The sequence below is a fragment of the Cinclus cinclus genome, chromosome 2 (assembly GCF_963662255.1).
Source record: "Cinclus cinclus chromosome 2, bCinCin1.1, whole genome shotgun sequence".
Classification (NCBI taxonomy): domain Eukaryota; kingdom Metazoa; phylum Chordata; class Aves; order Passeriformes; family Cinclidae; genus Cinclus; species Cinclus cinclus.
The window spans coordinates 109,279,908-109,297,321 of record NC_085047.1 but is presented as its reverse complement, the minus strand read 5'-3'; the positions used below and the strand labels follow the sequence as shown (position 1 = coordinate 109,297,321).

Sequence of the window (17,414 nt, the reverse complement as noted above, 5' to 3'; positions counted from 1 at the left end):
CCTCTGGATTTGTCACCTCTGGCAGCTGCCTCAGAGAAATATCTAAGTTGTTAACTGTCAATTACAACAGAGGACAGATATAAAGAAATATAGAGTCTGCATTTTTTTATTTTGTGCTTTTCTTCTGCATTATTTTCCAGTTTCTTAATAAAGAACACATCATTTTTCTTTGTTACAATTTAAAAATAAACCACTTATTTTTGAAGTTGTTCTTCCACCAACACCTGACACACTGGAAGATCTTTTGCTAATTCCTCAAAGATTAACCCAAAGCAATGCTGCAGGCACATTCTCTGACTGCTACTAATCCAAGAGAAGATGGAAATCCCAACACATGGTTTTTCCACCAAGACTCAAATTTCAACACTGCAGGAAAGGGAGACATCTTCCATGGCCAATGCCCTTCTGGAAAGAGCAGATGGAAGGGAGAGACTAGGATGACAGGAAAAATGCATAAAATACAGGTGCACATTTGGAAACTTTAGAATAAACTGTGATTAGAGAAAGAATGATTTAAATAACTTTTTTTTCCCCTCATGCATATTTAATAAGTTTGGATATTCTTTTATAGCATTGATGAACAACTGCAAACTGGCTATCTTGGATATGTGCATAAGAGGAGATGGAAGTTGTGAACCACTTCAGGAGAAGCATCCATAGAATGCACAAAAAAAGGCATGGAGATGAATGGAAGCGTCAACAGAAAGATAAGCAAGCAACATTGCCAGAACAGAAAGCTGGGTCTTCCTGCTGAAAATACAGATAAGTGGAAAACCAGGCCAGACAAAGATTTAAGCCTTTAAACTATGAACTTTCTCAGCATCAAAATGAAAACTTATGAAAATACAAATTAATATAATTTTGGAGCATGTGTAATTTAGTGCCTGGAATTTATTTTCAGGCTAGGTTTCTTTTATTTGTGAACTCAAACACCCAGCAAATTAACAACAAACTGAAACCATGATTATTCATTCATGAAATCATTCTATAGCAAACATACTCAGAAGATGACACTATTAAAAAACTCATTAAACATCCCTGAAAGAATGTCCTGCCTTACCCATATTTTAAATAGATACACATACAGTGCTGATTTCATTGGTCCAAACAAAGAGAATTTCCACCAGATGAACATTTACATATTTATACTCACCCATTCCTGATCTAAGGCACTTGGTACAGATTTGCTTCTTATGCTCAGGGTATCCTCATTTCCTTCAGAGAAAGATTCACTCAAATCTATCTCAGATTGGCTACGGTCTGGGAAACAAAAACAATTTAAATGTTTGCTATAGTTTGTATAGAAATATTCCATTTCATCTCCCATACAAGTATTATCCCAACCCCAGTGGTTTTTTAACAAAAAAAAATTAAAACAATATTTTAATTCTCTGCCAAAAACTATGGCAACTGAACATCACTATGATAAGTGGAGAAATATGCTTTCTGGTGCTGCTCAGCCTTCTGGGCAATAATTTTTCCCCTGTACTAATTATTTATCTACTGTGATTGTCTTCTGTGGATGATACCATAGATCATAAAGATTTTGATGTTTTCTGGTAGCCTGGAGTGCTGCAAAACTCACTGTCCACAGTGACTGTCACACCTACCACCACAATCTCCCCAGTATCTGCATCAGAATCAAGCAACTGGGGATACAGATGGATGTAAAAAGTACTTGTGTCATTAACAGTGTTCCTTGTGCAGACATTTGGAGGAAACAAATAGTCTCAAGAGCTCCAGAAGTTTCTCTCATCAACTCCGTATAAGACACAGAAAATCTTTCTCCAAGGACTCTTAGTCCTCCCCATATAAATCTTTTGTGAGACAGTTTCAATGTATTTAGAAAGAAAAGAGGGGGACGAGAGTACTTTTAGATCCTGCAGGTAGGAATCTGAAAGGTTTTTAACTGTTCATCTTCTACCAGCTCAACAGCTGATGTGACAGGAAAGGTCACTCTCCTGACCTCAGTGTCCTTTGAGTTTTGCCAGAGACAAATGCACAGTCTGAGGCCTGTTCCCAAGTTACCTACAGTTCAGAATAGCATCCACCTGCTTTGGTAACACGAGGTCAGTTCTTATCTACCAGAAAACTTTTCTTTTGTAAGGTAGCAGGAACAGGAGAATTTTTACTTCCCAGGTAAGTAGCCATAGCTAACACCTCTTCCTGGAGCTGCACTGAGCAACATTCTCAAGGCAACTCTGTTCAAGCTGAATTGTCTGAGTTAAGGAACATTCCCTCCTTGGATCAGATCTGTGGGATACACCTCTGGGTTTCTGCTTTGGGCTAAATCCAGCTGCAATAAAGTGAGTCCTGCTGTGTTTCAGAGAGAAGCCTGTAAACCCATCAGCCCTGCAGGAACCCAGCTGAGTGCCTGGGGGAAGCAGAAGAGTGCAGGATGCTCCTGCCTCCTATTTCAGAGAGGAAAAGAGGATCTCCATCCATTACTGCCAAGTGGCTCTGACAGCACCTTGCTGTGTAAACCCTTTCTACCTTCCAGTCTCCAATGAAATGAGGTAAACTGCAGATGGATTGACTGGTTCAGAGCATCACATATAAAAATGAACAAGCAAGAAGTCTGTGAGGGACTTGTTCTCTGACCACTCATTATTTCCCAAATTTGCTTCTGGGCAAGGTGGGTGTGAAATGTAATGGCAGCAGCAGAGTGATATTATGTACAGATAGTATTTCATACAGGGGAGCACACAGAGAATGACTGAACAACATGCAGTTGTGAATTAAATCTTGTAACAGCTCTAAGAGCATGTGATTTACCTAACAGTAACTTTGTACCAATGTTCTGGGCTAAAAATTCCCATTCCTTAATGTAAAACTTGTGATCGGGTATGAACTTGATCACTAAAAGGGACGTGTTTTCAGAATGAACAAATTTATGAAACTTACATTTCAACATGTTTTAAGAATGAAAGGAGCAGATTCACAAGAATGGGCATAACCCTCTGATTATAAAGGCTGTCAGAAAGAAGAAAATACTTGCCTGATGACAAAGATACCCTAGAAACTGCAATGGAAGGTGTTCCAGATGGTTTCCTGCAATGCTTCTTTACTAAATCTTCAGGTACACTTTCACTTGCTGGGATAATCATGCCGTTTTCCAAGCCAGTGTCCTGCCCAAGAGGAAAAATGCACATGCCATAAATACAAAACCCAAGTTTATTCACTATTAGTTTATAAAAACATAATTTCTATTAGATTCCAGAACTCCAAAGCTCCTTTAACATCCAGTTATTACTGAATATATTTAGATTCCAGCCTAATCTGCTTTACTTAGCATTGATGATGCATAAAATTTACACAAAGATGCAACTCTTGCCTGCATTCTGAGTTCGCAGCTGAAGAATCAGAGTAAAGTATCAGGGAAAAGAAACACAAATCTATTAGAAGCTCACTCAGCTCAGAAATCAGAAAAAAAAAAGAAAGAAAAGAAAAGAAAAAAACATATGTTTTTTGTACTAGCATAATGATTTCAGCCAGGGCAAAGCCAAATGCACTTAAACTAATTAAATTATGCCAGTACAACCCCTTAAATAAAGCCAATATCCTTGATATCATTATGACCTCTTACCTGCCTGTAAAAGAAAAGCTAATAACATTAATCCATCTAAATTAAATGGATTTTTCAAAAAAATCTAATGCATTTGAAAACAAGTCAGTCTATGTGCCAAGAAGAATATAAATAATAAAAAAACTATTCATTTATTTACAGCTCCCAAAACTGCTCTTCATATACACTAACTTATTTTTTTTTATTAGGAAAGACAGTGTATTAGACCAAATATCTGGAAGTTAGAAAGAAAATTAATGCACTCTATAGAGCTCTGATCTGAACACTCATCTACTTTTTTTCCAAACGTCAATGGTAAATACCTCCCAGGATGACTAACAGCATGTGAGAGGAATTGTTCTGTTAATGTGTTTATCACACATTTTGTGCTATGGAATAATTTATGCAGAGCCCAGTGTCCAAATCCAGAAAAAACTAAAATCAGTTTGGCCTGATTGTCTGCAAGTGCTGGACTTGCAAAGTTCCCCTTAGGAATCAGTGGGAGAAAGCTGGACTGTGCATGCTTGAAAGTCATGTCCTTACTTCACAGCACTTACTCAAGGCTCTAAAGTGCCAAAAAATGCTTATTCCCATCCCTTGTGCCTCCCAGTCCAGGATCTGTAACTCATTATCTAATGCTGGATGTCCACAGCAATTTTTAGACAGAAGAGGAACGCCTGCCAAACCAAAACCCCCATCACTGATAAGAGCGTGACAAGCTGTGCTCCAGCAGAGATCTCCGCAGGCCCCAGCAGAACGGAGGGAGAAACCAGATTTTCTCTTTCAGGTTGTCCTTGCTGTGGCACAAAGCCATCACCCAGGGCAGACACCAGCCCAGTGGCTGTGTTTGATGCCAGCAGTCCTTGCAGCAGCCCTTACCCCGCTGCAGCCCGCGGTCATGCTGCGTGTGCTGAGCGCCGGAGAGCGTGGCAGGGAAGCCTTGGGAGCACTGCCTCTGCCCCTTGCATGTCCTGCAGCAGCCCCTGCACCGCTGCTGCCCAGGGAAAGCGTGCTGCCTCTGCAGTGGAGACAGGAGGAGGGAAGGGTTATTGCTCTGAGCAAACCAAGGCAGCTCATTTAGCAAACCGCTGCAAGAAAAGTGCTGCGCTAAATTTGTGAGAATAACAGAGCCCTGATGGGCCGGGGGATCACCTGGAAAGAAGAAAACACGGGCAAAGGTGAATTACGATTGCTTTGCACATACAAGTCATACGAGGGTTGTCAGTGCTCCTAGCAGAGGTGCAGATGGCTCCATGGGCAGCTCGTGTCCAGGCTGCAGAAGCCGTGTTTGTCCCTTTTCAATCCGCACTGCGTTCGCATCCAGCAGGAGGGACCACTCATGAAACCATTCCTGCCAGGCTGTTCCGTTGGTGTAAAGGGAAACTACAGTAACATGACACTTCTGCACACTTCTACAGCCAATTTAATGCCAGCACTATCTTCAGAAGCTAAACTCCTTGTGTATCTGTCCCCATCTATCTATCCATCTGTCTCCAGAAAAGAACCAACTTGTTCACTGTCCTGTTTATGTTGCAGTTATGACTCTAGACCCAAACCGGTTGGTTCTTTCAACCAGTGTAGAAATTTAGGAAGGTTGGACAGGTCTTCTTGGAGGTTTCATGCTAATAAAAGTGACCAAAAAATAATCTGTGACTAGCAGACCCCGCTTGCTGTCTAACATCAAAACAGGTGAAAATTTTTCCATGGAACATTTTCTGTTAGAAAATACTGGTAAACCCATGTGAACACTGAGGGTTAGAAAGGGTAATCTGTTGCACTTTTTAAACAACAAAATTATTTTAAAATGTGTCCCTAGTTCTTATTTCAGTCTGCTATTAGAGAGAGATTTGACACATTTTACACCTGTTAAGTAGACAACAGAAAAATGGTGTTGTGACTGTGCCAGGCTTCTCCTTGTGGTAGACAAGACCTGAGTGCAGTGGGGTGGAGCACCTGTGTAAATGAGCCTGAAATTCCTACACTATTTCTCCTAGAAGTATCCTGACCTGATGCAGCCTCCCAGTTTATTCAGCAGCAAAAACATGTACAGCGTTCAGCGGTAAACATTTTTACTGGAGTAGAAATAAACCAGTAGGAGAGGTGAATTCATGGCCTGGGTTCCCCTGTTCCCATCTCAATACACTTTCTCTTAAACAGAAAGGTTTAAAAATAATACGAATTCTCACGTGGTTTCCCTGCTGGTAGGTGAAATGCTACCAATTTTGACAATGTTACTGTGGACTTTGGCACAGGACACCAATTTCATGGTGTGAGAATGAGATGACAAGTAGAGAAGAAGTCGTCATAATGACTCAATACCCCTAATTTAACAACTCTTGCACTCTGTCTCTGGGAAACAGCTAGAAAATTATGATTTATGTGAAAGTGGAGCAAGGCAATCAAACATAAAAGCTATCTTTATAGACTACTTCACTCCTAATTCTGTACAGAGAGTTTATCAGTTCCTGAATTCTACCACCCAAACAAAGTTATTTTGTTTCATTTATGGTAAACTGCATGATAGCTTCCTTGTAGTTTGGCACACCAAAAGAGTTGCACAGACCTCTCACGAGCATCCCTTTGTCCTTATCCTGGTAAACTCTCAGAGAAAGCTACTAATATTGCATAACCTCAGTATTAAGCAGCACAGACACCAGATTCCTGAGGTTTTGTGTCTCAGATCCTTCAGTCATTTCTATTCAATGAAAATGCAGAAAACCAGTAAAACTTCTGCTTCTGGTCTCATAGAAGTCAGGTATGAGTCTGGTGAGATAGGGAAGGCCTAATAAGCTTAGTGAAAAAAAAAAAAGTGAACTGGATGGATTAAAGAAAACAACTAGTTTGAAAGCTGGATTGACTAATAGGTGCTGCAGCACCCGTGGGGAAAAAGAATCAAATTATCAAGTGTCAGGAAGATTGGCACCATCAGCTTTAAGCATATTGCTGAACATCTAGAAACTGGGATTTGAAATGTAGGTAACAAAGAAAAGCAAGTTCTTGCTTGAACAAATAGGTTTCTCTATGTGCATACTAAACTCCATGGTGCTCCTTTTACCTGTTATCCTTTGTTCCTGCATATCTCTTTGGAGTCTCCCAGAAACACTAGTTTGAAGACAGGAAATTTCTATTAGAACTTAAAGCAAATTGTTACTATTTTTTCAATCCAAATTGTAACATTTCTAGGTGTGGGCACCTGAGCAAAGGATGAGGGTCTGTATCAGTGCATGAAATCCCAGTGAACAAGGGAAAAGTGAGCTGCTTTTTGGCTTCGTTTTGAAGGCAGGACGTGACAGGAATGTTGCTTTTGGAATTTTATAATGCCATCAGAGGCACTAGCGCAGATTTCTTAAGCCCAGATAAAATAACTGGGACAATAATCATGAAAAGAGAAGGTCAAACAGCCTTTGAAGAAGAAAATGTAAATTATAATCAATTAACATTTCATTAGCAAAGAAAAACAAAGAGCTTCAGTTCTGTAACATGAACACAACTCATCAAATAAAAGCCAGAAAACAAAACCAACATACCATTGGTCACCAGCTGAACACAAGTAAAGTATAATAAGATGAGTGGTGATAATTTTTTGGCTTGTTGGGTGTTTTTTGGTGTTTTTAAGCTCTGTTTCTCAGGCAGCATTAGTGCTGAGCATCCAAAGAGACAGAGCAGCCCAGGGCACTGGCACACTCCCCCAGGAGCTGTCCCAGACTCCTCTCACCTCTCAGAGCATGGAGCTGATTTGCCACCACGCAGACTTTCAGCCTCTGAGCCTCTGTTCCTTTCACCTTCATCTTTTCCATATGTAATTTCTCCTTTGGTAACTGCCCTGATAACCCTCCTGTTGAAAACAGGGAACGAAAGATTTTCAAAGTTGTGACGTGCACAGTCCATTAATTTCATCTGTCCAACCTATGGACAACTCTGGATATGAAGGTCAACAGAACACCAAATCTGGTTATGAAACTGGTTCCTGGGGGGAAAAACACTGTATTTACTACAGACTGCATTTTAAGACATCAAAACTCTATAACATTCCTTCTGTTTGGGCTTACAACCAGAAATGTCTTTTGTGAAAACCAATCTTTTTTTTTTTCTTTTTTTTTTTTTTTGGGAGGGAGGAGTTTATAGTTAGCAAAGTATTTTTGACTAAGCGTGTGTATTTTCCTCTAGAAAATTATGTTTTATATATTCTCTTTTTAGATATTTCTACAATTATATGCATCAAATGTCCCAAATATGTCATTTCTAAAAACACAGCATCACTCCCTTACCCTGCAAAGCATGGCCTAATGGGACAGAAACGAACAAAATGAAATTTTGCAAAGTAATAGTATTGCTCATGACCTCACAAACCACAATAGACTGGTAAGTTATCCCATTGCACTGTCAGTAGCAGCTGGCCCCAAAAGAGCCTTGGCAAAACAAATCCACTCACGAGATACATGAATGTGAAATGTGAGGATGGGAGAAGCAAGCAAGGAAGAGGAACAAAAATGAAATATTTCTAAAAGGAGCCACCAAATATACTAGGAAAAGCAAGCCAAATTCTTTAACATTAAATTTCTGTTATAGGGAACGTCACCACATTGGCAGAAAACATTTCTGTCCACAAACAGAAAAAGCACCACTAAAATAAATAAAAATTATTTTAAAAATTGTTCCTTGTAAGGAAATACGACTATTTTGTTTCCTTAAAAGATTCAAATGGAAGGAGGATTAGAGAAGTAAACTTTATTGCCCCCTCTTACTATAGCTACCCCTTGGCATGAGTCAGAGCAAAATCTAGATCTATTATAGAGGATTCTCTATGCTGGTTCTTTCTTCGCTGTAATTTGGGAGGCCAGAGGTGTTCTGATGCTCTTTCCCCTATATTAAAGTGAGATAAATCACTGGTGTTAATTTCTGCAGTTGCTGGAGCAAGCAATTCCATTCTCATCTCTCACAGAAGTAAAAAAGCTGTGGAAACCATCCACCTGCCCTGTCTTTAGGATCTCTGATAAAAATGTGTTCTTCCTTCCAAGAGAAACAAAGTTTTCCAGCCATGTCATGAACTTCCATCCAGGTTTTCTTCCCATGCACCCAATAGCCTCAAGCTGGGTCCAGACACCACCTGTGCAACCACATGGTCAATGCATCTGCCTGTGTCCCCTGAGAGTGAGTGCCCCTCAAAGGGCACGGCCAAACTGGGGTTAAACCCTGCAAGATGAGCAGCAGCAGCAGCTCTGTTTATTCATTCTCACACACACTCACTCTTAGGTTGTACTTGCACAGCTGGAAGCTCAAAGGAAAACTTGTCTTGTGAGCTAAACTGACCAGTATACATTAAAAAACCCCAGGTCCTACAAATACTGGTTTTTGCCTTTGCTTCTCAGGCAAGCCTGCCTTTAAGGACACTCTGTTACTTCTGAGTAGAAACAAGAAAAATCCAAAAGTAAAATTGACATTTTTTCCTGCTACTTTTATAGCTGAAGGATAATTACTGCTGCATTTCCTAGGAAACAGCAATCTAATTACAGAAAGAATGCCTTTAAATGAAGGCTATTTCTAATCCTGGAAAGTTTGAGGCTGATGTGGAAGACTGGAAAAACTCAAAGAAAATCTATCCAACCTTACACAGCTGTTTTTAGATTTATCAGTTTTCAAAAAAACCCCCAAAACAACAACAACCCAGAAACCAAAACAAAAACCACCAACAACAAAACCAAGGATTTACCCAATCTTTCTGGGTCTGCTAAAGACAGATTTGTGCCCATTTGTGGAGCAGACTGGTACATCTGGCTTTTTTTCTTCATTCTCTTGGGGTTGATCTTTGAATGTTCTTTCATCATCTGCATTGGAAACTGTGTCTGCAGTGGAGGGAGAAAGAAAATAAGAAGTGAACTTCCGCACAAAAAACACAGCATATGTCAAACAACCTACAAAAACAGATAATGAAAAAGCCTTGGGGGATCTTTGCAATAAAATAAAACTTTATTTTGAGATATTCCTCATTATCAGCTCTTGTCTTGAACTATGCTTCCAAGTTTATCAGAGGCAATATTTAATAACTGAAGGACTTGAAATTTAATTTTGAAATGTACAGTATCTTCTGAGTTGAATGAAAGAATGACTTCATAATTAACATGTTTGTTCTGCTAGAAGGAAAAATGGGAAAAATGGCTTAAATACACTTTTCAATATATCTATCAAGTTGATAATCATTAAATACGCTATCTGACCACTGACATAATATTGAGAACTTATGAACTTGCCAGTTTTACAGCTTCTGAAGCACAGTGATTTTGGCAAGGTCTGTATTTTCCAAGGAGCAGGTTTGCACCATGTATTTTTTCCAGTGGCAGTAAACCAGTCCCTCTCCTTACAAGCTAGGGATAAAACTGGGCATAAATGCTACATCTATAAAAAAGTGAGTGCAAACTATCAGCATTCAGGGAAAACTCCTGTTTTTGACACTAGTGGTCCTGTGGTACCCTGCAAGGTACCAGAGCAGCTCACACACACTGGGCTGTGCTTGGCCAAGGCAGACAAGACTCTTTACTGTACATAAAAGTGCAGGTGCAGCTTGTTTGAGATACCTGGGCGAAAGGAAAATCTGAATCCCAAGTAGCTTGGATATAGCCCATGCTCCAGCAGACAGCACAGGAGCTCACATTTAACTTTCTTCTTCAGAGTGGAAAAATAAAATTTGAGTGATTTTTACACACTGCTAGAGCCAAAGGCAAAAAAATGATCAGGCTGAGATCTCTCCATACAGCCACACTTCCTGGTAGGAACTGAGAACAAGTTTTCAGAGTCTCTGCTGCTGGGCTTTGCAGATGAATAACACTGTCCACCTATTTGGACAGTGAGTTTTTCAGCAGCTCCCTATCTCCACAGAGATACTTTTTCATATATTACCTTTCCTGAATTACATTAATTATTCAGAGATCACTGTATAGGTACAAATAAAAAAATTAAGATTTAAATACTGATTATACTTCAGTCAGGAATAAAATACAAGTCAAACACTCAAGAAACAAGGTTTTGAACATATAAAGCACAAGCAAATCTCCCTGTCGAGGTCCCTACCTGGGAATTTGTGAAGGATTGACTGTCTGACAACATCAGTTCCAAGATTTGACTGTTTGAAACGCTTTGCTCTCTCTTCAAAAAACCATTCTCCTGTCACTATCCGTAGCTCTCTGTACAAGGAAAATGAAAAAAGCCAGACACATTAACAAACTTGGCCAACTAAAGCTACTGCAGTTCATCAGTCAACTGCCATGCTCACAAGTTCTCAACATGTGCACAGTTCAAAATAAAGCATAAAGAGATTGTAGAGCTTGGAATAATAGGACACTTAGCTGAATAATATCACCTTTGTGAATGGAAAGGAATTCTTACTAGATGGAAATTTACTTGGCAAAAAAGTGTTTCAACCGCATTTACAAGCTTTCTGTAAAAAACACAGAAGGTTCTGTCATCCTAGTCTTTTGTGAACTACTCAGTGTTACAGTTTTCAATATCTCCAAAATGACATTGAAACAGCAGCAGTGGATTGAGGGGAAAGTTGCCCACCAAAGCTCCTGTCAGATGTGTCAGCAGTTCATGGACCCTACGTGGTTACAGACAGGTTGCTGCACGTCCATATATATTTTTCATTTCCAGTTTTATATGCTGACACCATAGGCAGTTTCTTCACAAGGCAGTGCTGCTATAAATTAGCTGTGTGTCAGCAGATGAGAGCAATGAAAATTTGTCTGAGCTGCTGTTCTGGATAATGCTGCTTTTTCTGGCTTCAAATTCTTTTACCTACACTAACAGTTAAGAAAACCAGTACTGACATTGTTGGGTTTTTTGCTAGGTGTATTTTTATGCTGGTTGTTAGCCTTATCCTGAATTAGTTTCATTATGGCACAGCATCACCATTTCTATTGCCTCACCACACACAATTGATGGCAAAAAGCTACTAAGCATGAATACTCTAATAAAAAGCAAATAAACAAACTAATAACCCCAAAACATTAAAAAGTGATTTAGCTCCAGACATGTTCCTGCTTACTGTTCAATAAGAAAACTTATTTTCAAATCTCTGCCGGAGAAGAAATCATCCAGTCTCTTGGGCATGAAAATTACAACTGAAGGATTTAGAGCACTGATCAATATGTTCACTATTAAATTATTTCTGAGTCATGCCTGAATGGAGTCTTACTTGAGAAATTACTAAAAATTACAGAATAACATCCTGACACTGGTGAAAGGACCTAATATTATCAGTTTGTCCTAACCTGTTAATGAATCATGCATCTTTCATGACTCGCCAAAAATAAAGAATATTAGAAAAATCAAAATCCCAAATACATGTCCACAAGCACAGAAATAGATTATTGCCTTATCTTGTGGTTGCAGACTTCTAGTGAAAAAGCCCTCCATAATTCATCATCACAACCAGTCAGTTACTATGAAAGACGTTAAATAAAATCTTTATGCTCCAATTAAGAATTTTTAAATTACTTCTGTTGGTTCCAAACACTGAAAAGGATTAATTTCATTAGAAACTATAACTGGCTTGGCTGTTGTGAAAAATATTTTTTCTCTGAATGCACATTTTCACAATTCCCTTACAGCACACACTTCTCTGTGCAATTATTTTATACCAAGACTTATGACATGCTTAACGTTTTATATCATAAACCTTCCAGACCTTTCACTACACCAACCATCAAATTCCATTGCAATGTGGGTGATAGATCACATTGCAGTATGATCTATATAGTTCGTTCATTTTCTTCCTCAGTTACTACAAAGTTTCACCATAAAACTCCACAAGTGCTGCTTTCCCTTTGGATGGAGTTTTCACCCATCCCTGATATCTTACCAGAAATACTTAACTGGATCAAGGTCAGACAGAACACTGCCCACATCCTTATCCAGAGAAGCATCTTCACCCTTCTCCAAGCTCTGACAACCGAAAGGATCTGTGACCTTCACCCAGGGTTTCAGCAGAATTGGAGGCTGCTGCACACAAAGCTCCAGGCTTTTACAACCAAACCTTCCAATAATTATTTTCACGCAGAGCCCTGGTAGTGACACCCCCCTGGGTTGCTGTGGTTCATGGAGGGGCAGCAGTTTGCTTCAGAGCCCCTGGAGACCCATTCCCTACATTTTCTGGCCAGATGTAAACAGTGATGAGGGAGAGAAAACCTCTCTGGTGCCTCCTGCATTGCAGGAATCCAGGGGCTTTCAGCCTGGGTGGAAGGATGGATGAGACCAGAGTGTCTGCTTGTTTTACTGTCCAGTAGTTTATGTTCTGATGTGGAGATTTGACCCTGCACTAGCAGAACCAAGAGCTCAGGGAGAGTCATGGGGGCTGGAGAGACCAAAGGAGCTGCAGACAAGGGAAGGATGGGGCAGCTGTGGAAGGAGACTGGGAAGGAAGTGGGTCAAGGACTGTGCAAGGAAGAATCAGCAGTGGTGCTGCTGGTGGAGGCAGGTCTGCCCCAGTACCCATCCCTGGAAGAGGGATCCCATTCCACTGTGGTATGGGACCTTATCATCAGTCTCCCTCTCTGTGTCCCCACTCCATCTGAACAACCTCTCCTGCTTCTCTCTCTGGTAGTAAAGCAGTCTACAAAATGGGAAAGGCTGGCACCAGGCTAGGAGTGAAGAAGAGGAACTGTGCAGAAAGACTTTCCCTTCCTCTTGCCATCCCTGTGTAACTACTGACCCAATACCCATCTTCCTAAAAACATAAGCTTTGCAGGGAAGGGATAGATTACTTTATTTGGGCAACAGCAGTTGATCCCTTTATCTTCTGGCAAAGATAAATAAGCAATCTATTTCTCTTAGTAATCTCTCTCTGCTATCTGCAACCTGCCACTACCAAACATCCCCAAATTACACAGTTTGTGCCCTCTTGCTTAGCCAAGAATATTCTGGGACATTGCTGGCAAACACAAACTGGACCCCAAGGGAAGAGGAGGGTGCAAATCCCTTTTTCAGGGCTGATCAGGCAAAGGAGTGTGATGGTCACTGCACTGACAGAACTGAACCATGTGCCCATTCAGGTAATGACAGCAAACTGAACTGGCCACCTTCTTCATTGTTCTGATGTCATTAAGATCCACCTTTTCCATGAGGTGCCAGCTCCTTGACAGGGACACTCTGAAGAGGCTCACACCCATTCTGCTCTGACTTCACCAGAAGAACAAGGTCTGAGGTAAAACACAGACAACTCCCTCAACTGAGGCACAAAACATGGCAAAGAGAGGGAGAATTGCCTTGCTTGAGTCAGGTGCTTCACCTCTCTAGCCAGCTCTGTTTATCCACAGTGAAAGGGAAAGAGCAACAGGCACTGAAAGGAAAACCCCCAAGCCTTGCATCATTGAATTTCTTGTATTAGATGTATTTTTCTTGTATGCTGAACAATTCAGCATACACAAAGACTAGTGTTCGTGTTATCTTTATCACTCATACATGTCAGGGGTCCCTATTAAAAGAATTTTTGTTCTACACATACATAGAAATTTCTTCAGATCAAATGATTGCCTAAGTCTCTGACTTGAAGTTTGAATTTAGTAATTGCATTTGACATTCTGAATCAGAAAATTGAAGAGCAAGACCTAAACAGTCTTATAATAATAATGTTATTCTCATGCAATTATGACAAGGGGAATCTCTCTCCTACTGAGATAGAATAAAGAAGCACTATGTCAGATACAGGATTTAAATGAACCCTTTCTTTCTGAAGATCTGTTTCGGGTGAAAAGGAACAAGGACTTTACTCAACAGCACATTGAATCAACGCATGCAGGTTTGGCTTTGTTGTTTGTAAAATGGGCCTCAGGTCCATGATCTGACTGCAGATCATGGTATGTGCATGCATTTTCTTTACTTTCTCAGTCAGATGTAGCTCATGATGTAAATAATGTGTTTAGTTTCTACCAAAATCAGGATTTAGAGTGGCCTTCCAAAGTGTTTAACAGATGCTGAAGTCAGTAGTTTTAAAAATAAGGAAAACAGTGTTAAAATTGTAATAATTGCAATAACATGCATGATTTTGCATGATTGCACTTTCCTATCCTCAGAACAGCAAGGAAAATTAACATTTAAGCAGTTGAGTACCAAATACTTTAGGTATCTGCTGAAGTCCCTCTATGTTAATTACTGATCCACCTCCTCATATCAACATGCGAGGGGGAGCAGGTTATGGTTCTCTGTGATCTCCTACTAAACAAATTAATGGCATGCTGCTCAGTTTAAAACCAACATAACCTACAGCTTGCCCCTGTCAAAAACTCAGATTTTCCATTCTCATTTTTGAAAAGCACTTCATGGTTAAATGTCCCAGTTAATAATAAAAAAACCCATTTCAGATGGAAATTCCCAATTGTTACTTTCAATTATTTCTTTAGGGCAAAGCCCCCCACTGGTAAAAGTGTTTCATCTCCATTTGATCATCCTAACTCACATCCACAGCAGAAGCAAGAGATTCAGCCTACCTTCCTTTCCATCCCCTGTTCCTCAAGTTATTTTACTTCCTTCTCAGGAAGAAAATGTGGGAACAAAGGCAAAACCAAAGGCTGGATAAAATTCAGCCTGTGTTTGAACATAACAAAGCCTTTATCATATACTCTCACATACCCTCATGTTTGTATGCATTCGATTCCTCAGAGTATTTTCTACAACATAAATTAATCCCACTGTAAGTTTTATTATGCTGTTCGGCTATTAAACAGAATTTTTGACCCTGTGAAAAGAAGGCAAACTTGCCTAGAAGTTACTAAAATAAAACTATAAGAAATTTGAAAAGCATTTGCATACTAAAACATTGGAAATGCCTCTATTTTTAGGCTCCTAATGGGAATAAAGGTTACTAAGAGATACCAATGAATTCTCATGACATGTTAAGACAGCATAGTCATTTCAGAGATTAAGATAAATTTTCCATTACTGCTTGTTCTACTGTGATAACCTGGGCTCTCTAGGCATTTGATATATCAAGGCAGTGCTCTCAGATACCAAGACCCACTTGCAATAAGAAATAAAGACAGCATCAAGGTGTGAAATATGCCTTTCAGAAGACAGCTGGAAGAACTTTGTTACCTTCAATCTACTGACCATTCTGTCTTCCAAATTTACAACAAAAACTGATCATAATTTAAGAAGATGCAGGGGGAAAAAAAAGACTTTAATGGAAAGTTTTTTCCTCTTTTTTTCTTGTTTAAAAGCTCCTGATGACCTCAGTTCCTTGTATGCATGGAATAGAGCAGGAAGATTCCTCTTTCAAGTACATCACTACATACAGGCTCAATTTACCTCATTAAATAGTGCAAAACATGACAGTCAAACACAATCACATGGATAAGGACTGTCTTGTTCTCTGACCTTAGCTAAGAACCAAGAGTTTGGCTGAAGATGTAGCTTTAATCCTTCTTGACCTGTAAATGCTTTGTCCTGAGACTTTATTTTTACCTGGTAATAACAGCCATGAGGGGCAAAATCCAACTGAGTCATTTTCTCTTTATGGACATTCAAGGAAGATATGCTTTGACAGTAAGTGTAAACTGTGAGACAACTTACATATAAATCTGTTTGTTAGACTTAAAAATACTGATGATCCTCTCTCACTATTCACATTCAAATGTCTTTCCTCAAATTCACTAAATCTCTTTTTTTGAAAGCTTTTCAGAATGCAATTAATGTATTGTAACGAGCTTCCCCATCACTATAAGCTGTTTTTCAAGGCAAGTCTGTCTCTGGAGAAACGGCAGATGAAATTCTCTAAATATTGTTTCATGGAAGTCAGATTCTCTTGTTGCCAGATGATCTTCTGATTGGCAGATGAACAAAGAGACTGTATTATTGAATGATCTCACCCCTACACAGCCACCATCATATTACTATGTTGTGCTTGGGGCTTTTTATTTTTTCAGATAAAAATATCATGCTTTACCACATACTTATAAAATTAGCATCTTGAAATTACTGATCTTCCAATCAAAGTGAGCATGCCTGCAGTTTGTTGTTTGCCACCTTTTTTTTTTTTTTTTTTTTTTTTTTTTTTTTTGTAGCTAGACATAAATCCACCATAATTCTTAAAACAATGACAACATTTGATCCCAGGCCATTTGACAAAATGCCCTTTCACTGCACTGAAAGTATCCCAAACTCCAGCGTTAGGACCAGATGAGCAGGAGTCAAAAAATTCATAAGGAAAGAAATGTCAAAATGTATTAAATGAAGCAGCAGGCAGTTACTGGCTGATATTACCCACTTTCTTTTTATTGACACAACTAGTGATTTGTTTTTGCAACCACTTTGGATGATCTGTGTAATTCAAGGTGTTTCTGCAGTAATTTGTGCAGTAGATGTCTCTTTGAATGAACACTCCCCACCCAGTACCAGACCTTCTTTTCTGACCACAAATGTACTAATTAGGTTTTTCAACAGTTCTGAAAAACTTCTGGACATATTCCTGCAGGTGTAATTCATGGCTATGGAAGAGGGCTTGTACAAACTACTGCTATAACCATCACCTTTAAATAGCACTTAGACACTACTGAGCACAATTTGGGGAGCACAGCCATGAACTAGTACAGCACCAAAACTGTTAAGGGTTCACAAAGGCCATAAACACTTCTCCCTGACTTTTAAGGGTCTCACAGTCTGTATGACAGCAGACATACACAACACAACAGTTTAACCTGGCGCTGCTAATGGAACAGCTCAGCAGGAGTTAGAGTCTGTACAGACATCAACATAATCAAGGCTGCTGAAAGAGGAACAAATGAGAGGGACAAATACAAAAGTTTTCCAATACTCTTTAGAAAGCATGGTAAAACATGACAGACACAAACACTGTATGCAGGTC

The 17,414-nt window shown here is 39.6% G+C and overlaps 1 protein-coding gene across 1 annotated transcript in view; it reads right to left on the bottom strand.

Moving 5' to 3' along the window:
* The window catches only part of SYTL5 (synaptotagmin like 5), a 46,211-nt gene that overhangs the window by 17,973 nt on the left and 10,824 nt on the right, over positions 1-17,414 (bottom strand). The window contains exons 3-8 of the mRNA XM_062515173.1: positions 10,631-10,743; positions 9,276-9,408; positions 7,281-7,400; positions 4,445-4,583; positions 2,999-3,128; positions 1,154-1,260 (exon numbers count right to left, since the gene is read on the bottom strand). Coding sequence (XP_062371157.1) covers positions 1,154-1,260; positions 2,999-3,128; positions 4,445-4,583; positions 7,281-7,400; positions 9,276-9,408; positions 10,631-10,743 — 742 coding nt within the window. The remainder of the gene's footprint in view (positions 1-1,153; positions 1,261-2,998; positions 3,129-4,444; positions 4,584-7,280; positions 7,401-9,275; positions 9,409-10,630; positions 10,744-17,414) is intronic.